Genomic DNA, 17,599 nt, shown 5'->3' with positions numbered 1-17,599 from the left:
AATGTCCAGGGATGGGGCTTGGAGCAGCCTGGGATAGTGGAAGGTGTCCCATGGCAAGGGGTTGGTCTAGAAGAGCTTTTAAAGGTCCTTTCCAACTCAAACTATTCCATGGTTTTTAAACTTCCACCTCCTACTAACCTGTTTCAAAAAGCCTGTGGACTTCCTCATGTCATTATTTCATTACTGTTAATGAGGAACATGGGTTTGGCTGGTTGGCATTTAAGCAATGCCAATTAAACAATGGGAGCATCATCCTCCAGCATCAGACATTCCCTCACCACAAACCCAAAACTTCTCAGAGGAATCCAGATCAAAGAGAGGCCTCATTACACTGCAGTTCCTTCAGGAAAAGGAGCAAGTGCCAGGATTGGAAAATCCTGTTTTAAGAAAGGAGTTTCCTCTGCCTCAAGACACAACAGTCTAGGAAATGTCAGCTGATGTGTCCTGTGTGGATTTCTTCTGCTTTAAACACCTAAATATGGGGTAAAAAGGAGAAGGACTTTGGACAAGAGTCTGGAGGGACAAGGAGGAATGGCTTCCCACTGCCAGAGGGCAGGGATGGATGGGATATTGGGAAGGAATTGTTCCCTGGGAGGGTGGGGAGGCCCTGGAATAGAATTCCCAGAGAAGCTGTGGCTGCCCCTGGATCCCTGGAAGTGTCCAAGGCCAGGTTGGATGGGGCTTGGAGCAACCTGGGATAGTGGGAGGTGTCCCTGCCCATGGCAGGGGTTGGATGGGATGAGCTTTGAGGTCCCTTCCAGCCCAAACCACTCCATGATTCTATGAATTCCACACAGCAAGGGAAGTGAAGCCAAGACAATTTCCCAAACAAAAATTCATAATGCCAGAAAAACCATGATCAGTGCAAAAGAGTTGACACTTCCAAGGCATAATGACAAAGCCCAGATACTCTCAAGGTTTAATTTGTCCATTTCTTTGGATAATTAGTGAACATTTTCACATATTTCAGTTGTAAAATGACCTGAGTAATTCTCCTCATTCCCTACAATGCCCAAATAAATCCTAAAGAAATGGGCTCAGCCTGATCCCAACCCACAGGATGCTTCTCTGCTGGAAGCAGGTGAATTCCCAGGAGGGACAAGATGGTGGCCATGGCACAGATAAATTAAAACACGATGTGAATTCCAATTAAAAAAAAAAAAAAAAGACCAAAATGCATGGATTATAAAAGGAAAGGGGTAAAGAGGATAATTCCATACTCTGTGAGGGGAAAGTCATCTGTCATGTTCTGTTCTGGCTCTTTGGGAAAGAAAAGGACACTGACACCAAAAGGTAAAAAAAACCCAAACCCACAACTTGACAACTTCTATATCTGGAAATGAGCTTTGAAAATGTAACCTGTCATAATGAGTCAGTGCTTTTGTTCACTTCAGGAAGTTATTTATGCACATTTCTGTAAGAACAATTAGATGGGCAACAAATGTAATGAACTGAAAAGAGCACAAGGCTGTGAGTGTGGGGTTTGACCTTTACTGTGCAGCCTCTTAACAGCAAATTGCTCTGGTTTTTCACTGCTCTTTGTCAATGCCACTGGGATGACAACTAGGGTGGGATTTTAATACTTGGGAAAGGAAATATTTATTATTTCATCCTTAGGAAACATTACTTCATTACTTTGGACAGCTGCCATTATTTTGGGAGTAATGCTAAAAAATAAAACAAACGGGGATTACTTGCAACTCTCAACAGTACTGTTAAGTCTGTGCTTGATATTTTAGAGGAGTTTTTAGATATTTAATATTAAGATATTTAACTTGAGATACCTTAAAGAAACTAATAATACACCCAGTGGATGCTTAGGATATTAAGCAGCTCAAATGAGGAGAGTCCAAAATCCACAAGTCATTTGCAGTATCACAGCCAGCATTCCCTGCATACCTCGTGATGCAAATGCTGTAATCATAATTTTTCTGAAGTGCAAACCACAGGGATTACATCACCATTGCTTTGTCCCTTTGGGAACAGAACTCAGAATTACAGTAATTCTTGGCCTTCATATAACATTTAAACCAGGTTTCTCTTGAAATTTCACTGTGGAAGAAATCACAGAATAGGCTGGGAAAGACCTTGGGTCCAACCTATGACCCAACACCACCTTAACTAATCCATGGGACTGAGTGCCACATCCAGTCTTCTTTTAAACATGTCCAGAGATGGTGACTCCACCACCTCCTTGGGCAGCCTGTTCCAATGTTTAATCACTCCTGTGAAGAATTTTTTCCTAATATCCAGCCTAAATTTCCCCTGGGGCAGCTTAAGGCTGTGTCCTCTCATGCTGCCACTGGTTGTCTGGGAGAAGAGACTGACCCCACCTGGCTACAACTTCCCTTGTAGAAGAGAGGGATTTGTAGAGAGAGATTGCCTAGTGCCTGTAAGAGATTCCACAGCTGGAAACAAGCAAGAAAACTTTATTTAACTGAAGTCACATCTCACAGGATGTGGTCACGATGAATTCTTGTAATGTATTGGTAGAGCTCTGCCTAGAAATCACCCAGCCTTAACTGGGACTATCCATTTCTCCATGTCCTCTGCATCACAGAGTAAAACCAAAAATGCTCAACAAGGTGTTCAATGTGTCAATGAATCACAGAATTCACAGAATCACTGGGTTGGAAGAGACTTTCAAGATCATAGAGTCCAACCCATGCCCTAATACCTCAACCATGGCACCGAGTGTCACATTCAGTCTTTTTTTAAACACATCCAGCAGGGATGCTGACTCCACCACCTCCCTGAGCAAACCATTCCATTCCAATCCAACGGAATGTCAAGATACGGGGGGAAAAAAAAACCGATATGAAAGAAGATGAAAAACATCCCCCCGCCAACGTTCCTGCACGGAATTCCTTTCGGAGAGCCGCGAAGGGTTCAAGGGGGAAATTCCAAAGCTCCCATTTTGGTTACCTCAGCCTTGGTGAGCTGCTCCCTCAGCTTCTCCACCTCCTCCCGGAGCTCACGGATGATTCGGGCGTTGGGGTCCTCGTTGACCACGGCGTGGTTGACGATGTTCTTGGCTCTGTCCGCGTAGCGCAGCGTCGACAGCGTCTCGTCGTAGTTGTCGGCAGCAGGGCTCACCGTGGCCACCATGGCTGTCTTGCTGTTGCCACCCAAGCTGTCCTGGAAGGTTGATGTTTAAAAAAAAAATCATCATTTTTTGTTTTGGTTTGATGGGTTTAAGATGTGTATGTTAAGAAAAAGCCGTGATTTGGAGTGTTCGGTTTTGAAAGCTCGTTCAGGGAACGTCATTCTTGGCTTTGGACATTTTTGGACAGGAATGAAAAAAAGGCTCTGTTTTGGGGCTTTACAGGGTCTGGTAAAGGCTTCAAAGGTTTCTTTCTGTGTTTTCTGCTTTACAAACCAGAAATGTAAACACTTCAGCACTGAACTTCTCAGATGCTACTGAGGGAGCTCAGGCAAAACCACGATGAATTCAGATGATCTCATTCTAAAGACCAGAGATGTCTTCAAGAAATAAATTACTGAAATATCTCTTCATAAACAATACAACTGATTTTATTCCTATAAACATTCAGAATGGGACCCTTCCTTTCCTCCCACTGGCACAGCTCACAAATCTAAACTGAGTTACATCAGGAATTACCCTCCTGGAATTGGGCTGTGAGAGAAGAAGGGCGTGAAACAAGGAAACAAGGAAGGAAGGAAACAAGAAATTAAGGAAACAAGGAAGGAAACAAGGATGGAAACAAGGAAGGAAGGAAACAAGAAATGAAGGAAACAAGGAAGGAAACAAGGATGGATTCCAGGAAGGAAGGAAGGATTCTAGGAAGGATGGATTCCAGGAAGGATGGATTCCAGGAAGGAATGAATCCTTCTTTCGTGGAATCCATCTTTTTATGGACCATAAGATTATGGTTTACAATTTAGACCAAATATAGATATCTAAAGATAAAATACTCTGGTTTGAATGGTGTAGCAGATTTTTTTCTTCTGTTTGGCACTTTGGTTTCTTTGGTCTGTTTGGAATTTTGGGGTGGGTTTTGTTTGTTTGTTTTTTACCCAGTATCTCTTTCTGAGACAAACCACGCTCCTAATTTTCATCTTCAATAACCCACGAAATGTAGGTCAGGCATTGCCATTAGAACAATCTGACTGCATTAGCTGCTTGTCAAACCATTTCAGTTCCAAAGCACACGTGGAGCTTTCCCCAGCAATCATTAAAATGCCCCTTTAATATTTCCCCAAGACTCTTCTTTTTGGTTGAATGATGCCTAAACCAGTTTGACAGCAGTCAGGCTGCTGGCAGCACTTGGCTGTCTCTGGTCATGCAAAAGGGCATGGAGCTCATATGAAACATAAATCTCTCTATATTTACAGTGTACAACACAATCAGCACATGCAGGTCAGTGTGTTTATACAGAAATCAGTGCCAAAGAACAGATTTCTGACTGATCTCACCGTGACTCTTCTCATCCAAGGATTAGCCAATGTTTACTCCAAATTAATCCATGGCTTGGGAGGGTTCCCTCTGTACCACAGAAATGTTTTTTAACTTAAAACTTTAAGACTAACAGGAGCACTAATGAATCATTCCATGGGATTTCCTGGAATTAGGAATGACACCCTGCAACTGCAATCCCTCTTCTGTATCAAAAGCTGAAGTTTGGCAGGGAGCTGGCCAGGTACTCCCCTCCCAAATCCAAACTTAAAGGTTTGCACTTTGGGAATGTCTTTCACTGCACTAATTAGCTCCAAAATAGGATGAATTCATTATTTGAATTACAGCTCTGCTGTAAAGGCAGCTGAGAACACTGTAACAGTGATACACCAGAACCCACAATACACCCACTATAAACTGGGCAAAGTCCCTCTGGTAGCAATTCAAGCCCAATGCCAGACTGTCTCATAAAGTTTCATGTATAAAACCCATGTGCTGATTTCACTGGTTTCTTTAATGATAAGCAAGAAAGGTGAAAAAATAGGATATCAGCCTCTAATTAATGAAGAGAGTCTGTAAACGAGTCTGACAAGGCTGGGCTTGCATGTGTTAGAATGGAAATAAATCAGTTATTTCTAAGAATTAACTAGCTTTTTCTCCTCTAGCAGCAAGATTACTGTGAAAACAACTCCAAATGTAGAGCTCAGAAATGATGTTTTTAACAGCAGCCATCAGGCTTCTGATTAAGGTGGGAAAACAAGAAATGTTTGTGCCAAAATAATTTGATTAAAACAAGAAGTTACAGAACTGACAAAACTCTTTTGCTCCCTGCACATAAGCTGATGCCATTGCTCAAGCAATGATATTTTTCACCTGACACTTTAGTCTAAAATCCTCAACAAAATTAAGCAAAAAGTGTCAGATCTTGAGGTCTCCTGAACTGATTTAGATGTGGGGAGAGACACTGTATGACAGATATTCCTGCACTTAGAACACATTTAATCTGCTTTGGTATCATAATTAAAAGTTGAAAACCAGGGAGAAAGGACAGCCCACCATCTCATGGCTTCTCTTTAAATGAATAAATCCCTCCTTTGATCTCTAATTTAAAAAAAAAAAAAAAAAAGTTTAAATTTTCCCCCTTTCAAAACAAAGCTTCAATGAGAACTTGTTTGTTAAAAAAACCCCAAAAGCCCCCAAAACCCTTTTGTTGCCATTAAAGTGGCTGATGTTGGACACAAAGAGGGTTTGCCTGAAAGGAGGCAGAACAAAAGTGGAGTCCCAGGCACGGTGGCCACAATGCCTCAGACAGGTGCTGAACAGGAATTGCAGTCTGCTCCCTGCATTTGTTTAGAAATGGAGCAGCAGAACTAATTGCAGCCAGGCTGGAAATTCATGAGGGAGGTTTCCACCCTGCTGCAGCCACATCAGGAACCTTGAGAGCACTGGGGAGAAGTGAAGCTGAGCAGTGGCTTGGTTGCCATCATTGCAGAGAGCCAAAAAAAAAAAATCACTTGTTTCTTATGAATGAGAGCAAAAACTGAGTGTAAATATAGAGAGGTAAAAATGTATTTAAACACTGAAAAAGCCTCAGTGCAAGAACATTGTGCCATGAGGATTTGTTTCACTCAGACACTGTTTGTGTTGTGCCATTTAGATTTTTACTTGGCTATTTGATGTCCATACCTGTTAGGGATAAATCATTTCATAAGTCATGCTAAAAGGTTCATTAAAAGGGAGCACTGAGAAAAAATGAACGTTTGTGTGTCAAGAGAGCTTGGATTTTGTTTTACTTAAGCACTGAAATCAACTTTGTTTTCAAATTTCTGCAAGAAAACATGTGTTAGTTTTTTTTTAATCTCCACACTTTTGTACAACCTACAAGTCACTTTGTCTTCTTCTTTCCACATGTGCAGTTAAATCCCAGGGATGTGAAATTTAAACAACACCTAAAAACATTGCTAAGAAAGGGTAGGGAAGCCAAGGCAAGAAAATGTAGCCAGAGCACCTACAAAAAGTAAGAGGACAAAGAAAGGCTGGTGATGCTACAAATCAGTTTCTTCTCAGATTATTTCTTTCTAATAAGTATCTCAGTTGCTCCTGGATAACAACTAAAGAGAGCACAAGGGGAAAAAAAATGAATTTGACATATATTAATCTCATATTTAACAATTCAGAAAATTATTTAACTGCTCATTTCACATGAACACCATCTCTGAAGTCTCCTGACCTGTTTCTCAGACTGTAAACCAGGAAAATGCTCTGCAATTATACTCTCCTGACCAAAGTAGAATATCTTAACAATTAAATTAGACAATTAGGAAAAGGTAATAGTCTTTATCAACATCTTCAGAGTTAATCATAGCAGTATGCAAAATCAGCTGCATGCAGACATAACCCAAATTAAATTAGCCCCAAGGTTGTGTGTGAAGCTGTACTTACACTGACCCATAAAATATACACTGCTTTTAATTTTATTTTTAAATCCTTAGGCCACTGCAGGTCAGCAGAAGACAGGGAACATATTTAGTCTGCAGAGATACTAATGGCTTACATCCAGCTCATTTTCCAAAGACAATTATGCTTAACATAAAACCCAGAAAATGAGACAAAAAGTACAGAATTTTGATTTAATTCAATGAGACTCTTCTCCCCCTTTCTTCTCTTTATTTCACTTTAAAAAAAAAAGAAGAAGAATAAAAAAAAACCCTTACTTACTTTAAGTAACCAAGTGAGCACAGAATCACGATATGGAACAAATTTGTTCTTGTTCTTGCCAGCAGCCTGATCTGCCAGGGCAGAAATAACCAGCCCCAGAGTTGTGAGGGATCTGCCCAGAGAACACAAGCAGTTATTAACAAGGGTAAATATTCATAAGTCAAATGCATATTTAGACAGTGACTTTCTCTCTACCAAAAATATGCTCTGAGGAAAAAAATTCATAGTTTAATTTTGATCATTCTTTCTTCACAAAAGCTCCACTCCTATTTTTTTCAGTATGTTTTCAGTCTTAATAATCGGGTTTTCACAATGAAATTCGTGGCAGGTGCAGGAACAGAAATGGTTTTGAAAAAGATGGAGATCTTTTTCCCATATCTGAGAGTACTGCATGCCAGAAGGAGAAATGGAAAGAAGGAGAAAGATTGACTACAGGAGCTTTGTAGGGAGAAGGAAAGGAGAAAACTGCCTACAAGAGCTTCATCCTATTTTACAATTAGGTTCTATTTAGCAGATAATGGTGATGAAAAAATGAAAAGAAATAAATCTCAAAGTCTTACTTGTTAATGTTGCTTCCTTCTTTCAGCCTGTCTCCTGCAGCACCAGTTTTAGTTGCCCTTTCACTGCCTGCCAAGTCCACCAGGCTGAGCTTGCCCACCTTCTCACCTGATGTCTGGGGAAGGAATCAGACAACAGCCCCTGTCAGGTCACTTCAATCAAGTTACATTGTTTGATATATTTTACAAAAGGAATCAAATTTCATTTTTTGGTTTTTCAACTCTTGTTCCAACCCCTTTGAGAATTGCTGGATTTGAACAGTGTCCTGGGCTAAGTCACCACCTGCAGCTTCAGAAATAACAGTGAAGTCAGGGATGATGTGAAGTCACTCTGATATCTTCAGATATCTCAGAATAATCAAGTGCTGAACCATGAAAAATTCAGAGTTTTGCCAAAGGAGTCACAAGCAGAGACATGAGGTTCACAATCTCATCTTGAAAACAGTCTCCTGAAATCCTTGGATTTTATACCAGGGTTTCTTCTGTTTTTCAGGAATGAACCTGACAAGTAGCATGTTATAATTTGCATAAATAATCACAATTGCAAAGTCTCCTTGATCCTTATCAGCCTCCTGGAACACAATCCCAGCTATGTGAGTATTTAAAACTGTAACATATATTTTGTTACAAATCCTTTCATCTCCTTTGACCCAAAATGACATTCTGCAACACTCCACGAATTCCCTAAATCAATTTGAAATTGAAGTCTGTGAGAACAGCTTGCTCACATCCTGTTCTTCTGCAGCATCTGCACCTGCAGCACCTCGGGATCCCAATGCAAAATGCTGCATTCCCATCAATGAATGGGATGATTAGAATCAATAAAGCTTTCAAAAATGTCACCCTAAAATTATCAAAACATGATGTGACCATGGAACGTTCCATTTCCAGGACTGAAAGGACCAGCAGATGGGCAAAAAGGGGAAATCTGCTGCAGAAATTCACACAGGGGTCACTGGAGGGTGCAGGGTAGATCACAACCACAAAAACCATGCAGAAGAGCCACAGCAAAACTGGAATGACAAATTATGGGAAAATCAAAAAGTTTCAGCACAGTATGATGCTGATTTGAAGTGCAAAGGGACAAAAAAAAATCCAAACAGAGAACGAGGAAAATTGTGTGGATAAGAAGATTGGTGAAAACTGAGAAATTAGGAGGAAAAAAAGCCCAAATTCTTATTATGCTTTCCAATATATTCAATATTTAGGTTCAGATTTGTTCTGTGGACACTCAACATTTCTCCAGGGCTTTGAAAATATTAAAGAATTGTCCAAGTATAGAATCTATCAATGAAGTTTAAAGATACTTCTTTCAGTTCATTCCAGTTTATCACCATTTTCTGTGAAGGACTAAATAATATTGACATAATGTATTTCACATACCCCTCCAAGGCATATTTATATATAAGGAAACATAAATTAAGTATTTGCAGCTTTAAATGCTTTAACAATAGTTAATACATACACATAAAAGCATTAATGGCATACAATGCAAAATATTTAAATTAAGCGGGTTTTTTTTAATTTAGAAAGTTCATAATTTATGCAAATTTGCATTAATTTAGAAAGCTGGTAATTTTTACAAATTTGTATTAAATAACCACGGGAAGGAGATCACCAGAGCTACACTCAGGCGTATTTCTATTTTTCACCTATTTTATCTTTAGCCTTTACTACAAACTGCTGCTTCCAAAGAACTGTTTCTTTTCCTGTCAAATATATTAAAGCAAGAGACACATCCTGGCCTGACATTTGGACCTTACAAAGTGGATTTTCTTACCCCTGACTGCACATCATAGAGGGTGTGGGTGAGGATGATCTTGAAGACAGCGTGGGACCGACTGCTCTCCTCGTTCATGTTGGTGGCAGCCACTGTCCGAGATTTGTTGCCCTCAGACATCAAGGACTCGATGTCCTAAATACAAATTTTCACAGCCATGAGAATATCTGCATTAAAATCCTTCCCAATTAACTCCAAAAATCATCTCATCTTGACCAAATATAGCATTTTCTCACTAAGCCTCCCATTTGTTTATTCAGAAAAATGTGAGGAAAAAATCAAAGTGATTTCCCCCCCCTCCATTTAAAGCCTAGAAACTCCACAGTGTCATAACTTCACCCACTCTTCAACATAGATATCAAATTATCAACAAAAATAATGCACCTGGCTGCACACAGCAACACTCAAAAGCAGAGAAAGAAGTGAGGATACAGCAACTTGGTTTTGAACCCTGTCACATTTTAGGCTCAGTTGTCATGGTCTGAGAATCTGGAATACTTACAGAAGGTTTAGAAAACAGAACCACACTGAACAGGTCATTACATTCCTCCAAATTTTAAGAGCTTGATCTGTTGTGATGCTTGAGAAAGGTGCAGCCCCCCTGCTTTGGGGTTTCACAGCAATTGTGTAAAATAATTCTAATTTTAAAATAGTTCTTATCAGGGTCTTGGGCTCAACTTCTATTTCTGCATCTCTAGCTGGGTGATGCTAAAACAACTCAAATAAACAGTCAAACAAAGGACCACCACAGACCACTGACTCCAAATTTTGGATTACACAAAGCTGCTGGGCAACATGGAAAGGCAAAGCATGAAATGTGTCCTGTCTTAGCAGAAACCACCAAGGAGAGGTGGATGAACACCTGGAGGAACTGCAACAGTGGGACTGCACTGTTTTCATGTTTTGGTTAAACTGACAAATTCCATCCCATATTTATCCATTTTCCCCACAGTAAATTAATGCTCCTTAAAAAAACCAGGGCATTTTGTGAATGCACATATGAACACTGACTATCCTGCAAGCCACTTTCATGTGATGCTCTCAAGAATTTGCTTGGTAAACAACCATCAGTTCATAATTCCAGTTACTGGGAAGGGAAATCACTGAGCAGAGCATGACAGGCAAAAAGTGACACAGTGTGGCACAGAGAGCCTGTCCCTGCTCAATCCTGGGCCTGTCATTAATCACAGAACACTTTCTCATGACAGTGTGCACTCATCTTGAGGTTGAGAGGAAATCTGCTCCATTCAACAGCTGAATTACTTCCAGAATTATTGTGTGGATAAGAAGATTGGTGGAAACTGAGAAATTAGGAGGGAAAAAAAAAGCCCAAATTCAGTATATTCAATATTGAGGCTCAGATTTGGTCTGGGGACACTCAACATTTCTCCAGGGCTTTGAAAATATTAAAGAATTGTAGCACAAGACGAAGGGAGTTTCTGCAGTCAGCCTTGCTCTCCCCAGGGATCACAACACAACATTCTGCAGCTCTCTTGCTCTAAGATTACTGATAAAAGAGCATTTTAGTGATTCTGTCCAGCTTAAGGGACAGCACCTGGTGTTTAGGATGTCAAGATAAACCTTTCATAAAGTTGATCCTTACCTTGTAGCTAGCAACAGCTAGTTTGGATAGGCCATCTACGTAAGGGCCATAAACACTGTGTTCTCTAACCTTTAATGACTGACGGCTTCTGGTTGGGGGGGAAAAAAAAAAAAGGGATTTATAAGCACATGACTGACTTAAGACAACATTTACACAAAGTTCATTTTCTCACTGACACATCTCAAACAGGATGGCCTCATAAATACCCACTGAAGCACAGAGCAAGGGCCAGACTGCAAACACAAAAAAAGCTTTATAACACGTAAAAAGCTGACACACACAGTGCTGTCACTTCACAAAAGGTAAATTTACTCCAAGCTTTTAGTCTTGCTACTTTATTTTGATTTAGAATGAGGAGATGCTAAGATCAGGAAGCAGCAAAAGCCATCCTAGGGAAATGTTTTAGATGGGATCCATTAAGGCAAACTGGTTATGGAAAGAAGAGTGTAGGACAAATAGTACAGTGCCATTCACACACAAATTCCATACCCTTTGGGGTCAAGGAGATCTCTGACTTTCTCATTGTAAATCTCCATGTAGGACACTTCCACTTTGAAACTCTGCTCTTCATTTTCTTCTTTCTGTGCTCTTTCAAAGAGCCCACTGCAAAGTCTAGGGATTAATCCAGGCTGATCAGCAGTTCCCATCATGGTGTAGGATTTTCCAGACCCTGTGTGAAGGAAGCTGTTATTAGAGAACATGGAACAAAATTCCTGCTGTGCAGAATATTGATAGGAAATAAAAGAGTTTAATGCATTTCAGTGAAAGATATTTGTTCCTTTTTCTGCCTTAAAGTATCCGAAACACCACTGAGCTAAAGACTATTTTAATTAAAAGGAAAACAAGAAATTTGCTTCAGAGTGCTGGAGAACTTTTAGGTAGATACAACCTTACTGTAGATGACAAGCCACTAACACCCACAACGAGAAAACTCTTCATATTACTCTTTAAACATTACATGAAAATGACAATTCAAGATTATTTTAACCACAGAAGCAGAAAATCTGAGCAATGCTCTGAGCTCAAGGACGATCATGGTCATGCCAAAGATTATAAATGAAGTGTGAGAAATAAGGGTAGCCAGCAGCAACAAAACCTTCCTTCTCATCCTGCCCACCTCGTATCTGATGTTACAAAAGAGGAAAACATTTCTTATCTACGTTAGAAGGTTATTTTCTCCTCAAACAATGTCACAAGAGCCGTGGAAAGAACACAACACCTTTGGAAGGAACGCTCCTCCCTTCCCCTGGGACTCACCAGTTTGCCCATAGGCAAAGATACAAGCATTGTAGCCTTCAAAGGCATTCTGCAGAATATTCTCTCCAAGGCACTTGAAAACAACATCTTGACCTAGAAAATAAAACACACAAGCCAACATTGTAACACAGCAAGAGCTTTTTGTCCCTCGATTTGGATTCTTTGATAATTAGGTAAGAGCTGAGAGGGTTTTCCTGCTGTTGCTGCCTAAATCATATCCAGGGTTTGCTCCCTGGAAAAGGAGCAGAGGATGTGCTCCAGGTTTATGCTGCTGTAAAAATCAGGGGCTGGGATAATCATGGATATACCTGGATGTGCTTAAAGTAACATCCTATCAAGGTTCATACTCAGAGGTTTTATCAGCAGAGAATCTAAACTAAGATCAACTGCAGAATTTAATCTGCTGGGGAAATGACACCTCCTCAAAATATACATTTTAATGACAGTCAGTTGATTTTAATCCAAGGGAATCAGCAGAGCACTGGAAAATTTTACTGGGTAAGATATTGGATAATACCACGAGGAGATTTTTGCAGAGAAGGAATCACAAGTATGTGGAAGATATGGACATTTACAGGATATTTTGCATTAGCAAAAAGTAAAGTGTATTCCTTCTTTTGTAATTGAACTTTGAGCTTTTTGGATCATTTTCCAAGCAGAGGAAGGAAGGCTTAAAATACCTGGGTAGTAACTACTTGAACAAAAACTATGTTCAGAATTGATTTTACAACCAGAAAAAAACCTCAAGTCTGAACAAGGCATGACAGAATTTTATGGACTGAAAAGTCCTCTCAAATAATGTTCCTTTAAACTCTTCCTTTCTCTCCCTGAAGTTCCTATCTTTAGAGCCAAATCCATGCTAAATTCCCCACCAAAAGCACCAAGAGCTGTGCCAGGCTCAGCTGGGGTAACACTTCCACAGTAAAACAGACCAAAATATCAATTATATAGGCACCACTGTTAAACTGAGAAACAAAGTATGTAATATTCCTATGTATGGCTGAAAGTGTCATATTTTTCTCAGTGCTTTGATAGGTTATTATTCATTAGTTATTTGTTAAAGAAATTAAAATTAAGCAGTGTATGTGTCATTGATTTTTCTTATGATTTTTATTTTAAAAATGTTAACAAGTTCAACTGATCCCAAATTTTAAAGGATAACAATTATGAAAGGAATAAATTATAGGAATGACAAGTCCAAATATATTTCATATTTATACTGTAACTATATGCCAAAATGCATTATAATAATACATAGAAAACTTTTTATTGAATACATTACACATTCTCACTAAAGCATCTGAATTCACATACACTTAAATGAAAGCAGGCTTTTATTAATATTCCTTTTTCAGTTTTTACCATGATGCCAAACTCCCATCAGCACTGAAAAACATGAAATTACATAAAACAATGCTGCTCAAAAGAAATAAACGGATTTGATGCATTTAAAATGACAAGAGTTGGAGCAGTATTTTAAATAAAGCTGTCAATAGGAGTTGTGCTGGGTTTTCTCCACTCTGCACTGCAAAGGGGTGGCAGTGCCCATTGCCACTGTCACCTTTAGAGAAAAGAAACTGGAATGATTGAGGATTTCCCTTTTCCTTTTGGCAGCAGCCAGTCATAGAAGGGACAGCACTTTGTGCCATATGGCCTGTGCCCTGCAGCAAGGTCTGCATTTTCAATCAGATCATTCCCACTTGGAGACAACCAAGCCACACTAAATATTATTACCTGCATATTTTTCTTTGACAGATTCATCCATAGACCAAAAGCAGTGATCATATGCAAACACCTGCAGGGAAATAACCAGGACACCTTAGGAGAACAGCTGCAAAATCCAACACCTTATTCACATTCTGACATTGTGAACTCAACACACATTCCCACTGAATTCCTTATTTTCTAGGAGTTTGAAGCCTAAACAAACACTTTATTTTCCTGCATTCTTTTATTTGTTCCTTGTTTCTATCTGCTCCTTTCTGTGCCAACCCAGTGGATGTCAAGGAGCTCTCCCATTTCTCCCTCCAAACCCATCCTTGCAATTCATTTCTCACCAGAGTTTCTCTTTTGCAAACTGACAGATGTCCTCTAGCTCTTTCTGCCTCCCATCTCCCCCTGCCTCTTGTCTGCATAAATTAAAAACAAGCCTTAGGGTAGGAAGCTCTTTCCATACAAGAGGAATATGTATTTATTTACATTCCATGACAAACCAAGGCAGCCATCAAAGTCTAATATTTGCAATGAATAATAGGAAGCAAATCAGTTTTATCATGAAAATATCAGCACTAGAATATTTTTAATAGAAAACTTCCAATTTTGCCATAAATCCATCAAAAGATCCACAGGCACCTTTCGTCCTGAAAGGTGACCTGAAATAATACAATGTATATTTTGGGACAGATGTTTGCAAAAACACCTCCCCTGGGTATCTGCATGGAAAAGTATTAATTAGGGTAATGTCTGACCTACATTCACACAGGCAAAATTTATTCTGTAGGATGTAGGGAAAAGGAAGTGCAAATGGGGGGGGCTCTCTGGCTGTGGATTTCCCCTCCAAGCTTAATGGAAGCTGCTCTTTCCCCTTTGCATGTCCTGCATTGTTACATTGCTGACTACCAACATTTTGAAAACACTTAACATAGCAAAATCCTTGAAATTTAAATAACTTATCTTCAAAAATACTTTGTTTCCCCCCCTGTACTACAGTGATGTACCAGCATCGAGAGATAAAGCAGTTATTTTATATCCTCTGAGGAAACAACAAGTTGTGTATTAAAAATTAAGGTGCTTTTTTTTTTTTTTTCTTTCCTTTTGAATTCATTTTACAGCTAAACATATTATTATGTTTAGCTTTCAGAAGATTTAGTAAAACACCACTGGCTGTAGGAGCACATCCATGGAGCTGAACCCTGATATACCAAGGCTGAGTCTTCAGAACAAGCACAAAGTCACGGGACCATTAAAAAACAAAATGAGTTTGCTTTAACACAAATACCAGAAAATGCTTTTAAAAAGCCCACAAAGAACAAATATCCTCCATTGAGAGCCTGCAGTGCTGAGTGTGGATGTTCTCATTTGTTCCTCTGACTCATTTCTTGGCACAGGCTGCACAGAGCATTTTTGCAGCAAGGAGATGCTTCGAGTTTCTTACTCAGCAGCTGATGAGAGACAGAGCTCTGCAAAATGCTTTTAATATCTGGATAACCCAAGGGTGAGCAAGTGATTGGACAACTCTCACACATTGATAAAAAACCCTTACCTTTGGGTGAGTCCTGCTGTTCCCCAATGCATCGGGAGTGGAAAGGATTTGGTACAAAGTCAGGGGAAGAAAAGACAAAAGAAAAACAAGGACTGTTAGTTGTAGTGATTTTAGCTTAATTGTGCTAGCATTAATCATTGGAACGCTGTATTTATGAAGTTCATTTCTCTCCTCGGATCTCTCCTTGCTTACAGATGCCAAATTGTTTTATAAACCCTTCTAGGGGCAAGATTTGAGATGCTGCTTAGAGCCGATTTAAAATTCAAAGCCACTGATTTTCCTCATGCTGCATCTCTTCCTCATTCTCTCACAGGTTTATTTTTCTTGTGACACCTCTCCCTCTCTCTGGGTGTCACTGCCTTTTAAAAACAAAGTACCCAAGCAACATAAAAATTTCCAAAACCACTTGAACAGGAACTTCAGGAGTGTTATTCAAGAGGAAATTTCAGAGTCCAGCCCCTGGGCTTGCCCAACCCAGCTCTCTCTGGTTGCTGGGACAGCAGAGCAAACATTTGCTTCCCCCAAAAGAATGAGCAGAGAACAGCAATTCCTCTACTCTGTTATGTGCAGAATTTAAAAGTTTGGAGGTTTTTGTCTGTTTGTTTGTTTTTAAGCAAGTACAAAATTACTGGAGTGACCTTTAAAATACCAGCAATACCCAGTCAATGACTGCAGGTTATGCAGCCTCCCCACATCAGAGGCTGGAGAAAAGCAGCAAACACACAACAAGTCACTGATATTCCCCTTGTCCTGGACCTTCCAAGCAACATCAGGGAACTCCTGACATCAGCAATTAGTGAAGTCTTGTGACAAGCAACACTGATTTCTTTTGAACAGAGCAGCAGAAAGACATGGGAGCCATACAGGATTACCCTCAGAGCTCCTGCTGCTCACTTGAGAAGCAAGTTTAAAAATAGGATTTTCCGAGCACTGTCTCTCAAAAACAATTATTTTTTAGGCAAATCCATCACCTCTTTTTACTCTGCCTGGATCTCTGCTGTGTCTGTTTGACAGGACAGGAACGACAGGCACTTGGGAGAGCAGGATGATTATTTAAGTCAAGGTCACCCTGTGTCACAGGGTCATCCAAGTCAGCAATGACAACATGACCCCTTTTCCTCTGCCATCTGGCTTAGCTGAAATAAAAGCTCTCCCAAGGTCCTTGGCAGCCAGCTTGGAGTGGACTCTTGGCTGTTGTTCCTGGGTGGATTTTATCGAGGGAATCTCCTTTGCTGGGGCTTTGAGCCAGACACAGGAGACTCCAGAGAGCCCCTCTGGATCCCTCTCAGAGAGACACAGGAGCATTTTCATGGCTTTCTGTGCTCTGAAATGCTCATGGAGCACTTTCCTGCACTTTACTGCTTTTAGGGAAGCTCTGCTTACAGGGCAGATTAATTACTGCTCCTACAAGAACATTCTCCTTTGTAAAATAAAGGGAACAGCAAGCCTGGATTCAGAGTCTGAGCTTAGCACACAGAGATGTGACACTGCCCTGCTCACATTCCCCAGCCCAATTCCAAGGCAGGATTAAATTGCAACAACCCAGCTGATCTGCCCAGCCCTCAATATAGGGCATATTATTGAGTATTTGGGTTAAAGCAGCCATAAGGACATAATCTGAGAAGTTCTGTCACAGATACAATTTTGAAATGATGGATTACACAGGGCTATGTATCACCAAGCTTAACTTAAGACCTTTAGTCTGAACTAAGAATCTCATTTTCTGAAGGGCTGCACAAACACACAAACCCAGCTCTTGGGTCTGATTTAATCCAAACACGAGGGAACAGAAGCCTCACAAAACCCAGCATGCAGCATTTGGGATACAGCACAACTACACAAGAGCTCCAGCTTGTTTGATGTACTTTTAACCATGGAGAGAATAAATGGGACAAATGTTTCCCCAAGGAAAGCATTAAGGGTGCAGCCTGCATCACACAGCATTGTGCTGTGCACATATGAGCCCATTAATGCTGCAGCTGCATGCTGAGCCCAGAAAGCCATG

The 17,599-nt window shown here is 40.2% G+C and overlaps 1 protein-coding gene across 4 annotated transcripts in view; it reads right to left on the bottom strand.

Annotated features, from left to right (window-relative positions):
- The window catches only part of KIF13B (kinesin family member 13B), a 118,106-nt gene that overhangs the window by 55,712 nt on the left and 44,795 nt on the right, over positions 1 to 17,599 (bottom strand). For 2 of the 4 annotated variants that reach the window (XM_014886489.2, XM_088162569.1), the window contains exons 3-11: positions 15,595 to 15,610; positions 14,067 to 14,127; positions 12,333 to 12,425; positions 11,565 to 11,745; positions 11,076 to 11,163; positions 9,473 to 9,607; positions 7,696 to 7,808; positions 7,136 to 7,247; positions 2,926 to 3,138 (exon numbers count right to left, since the gene is read on the bottom strand). In XM_014886489.2, coding sequence (XP_014741975.2) covers positions 2,926 to 3,138; positions 7,136 to 7,247; positions 7,696 to 7,808; positions 9,473 to 9,607; positions 11,076 to 11,163; positions 11,565 to 11,745; positions 12,333 to 12,425; positions 14,067 to 14,127; positions 15,595 to 15,610 — 1,012 coding nt within the window. Of the gene's footprint in view, positions 1 to 2,925; positions 3,139 to 7,135; positions 7,248 to 7,695; positions 7,809 to 9,472; positions 9,608 to 11,075; positions 11,164 to 11,564; positions 11,746 to 12,332; positions 12,426 to 14,066; positions 14,128 to 15,594; positions 15,611 to 17,599 lie in introns of those variants that run through there. The other 2 variants (XM_088162568.1, XM_088162570.1) reach the window with 2 other exon arrangements.

The sequence above is a fragment of the Sturnus vulgaris genome, chromosome 3 (genome assembly GCF_052056855.1).
Source record: "Sturnus vulgaris isolate bStuVul1 chromosome 3, bStuVul1.hap1, whole genome shotgun sequence".
NCBI classification, from domain to species: Eukaryota; Metazoa; Chordata; class Aves; order Passeriformes; family Sturnidae; genus Sturnus; species Sturnus vulgaris.
Note: the sequence above shows the minus strand (reverse complement) of the source record. Positions and strands in the feature narration are given on the sequence as shown.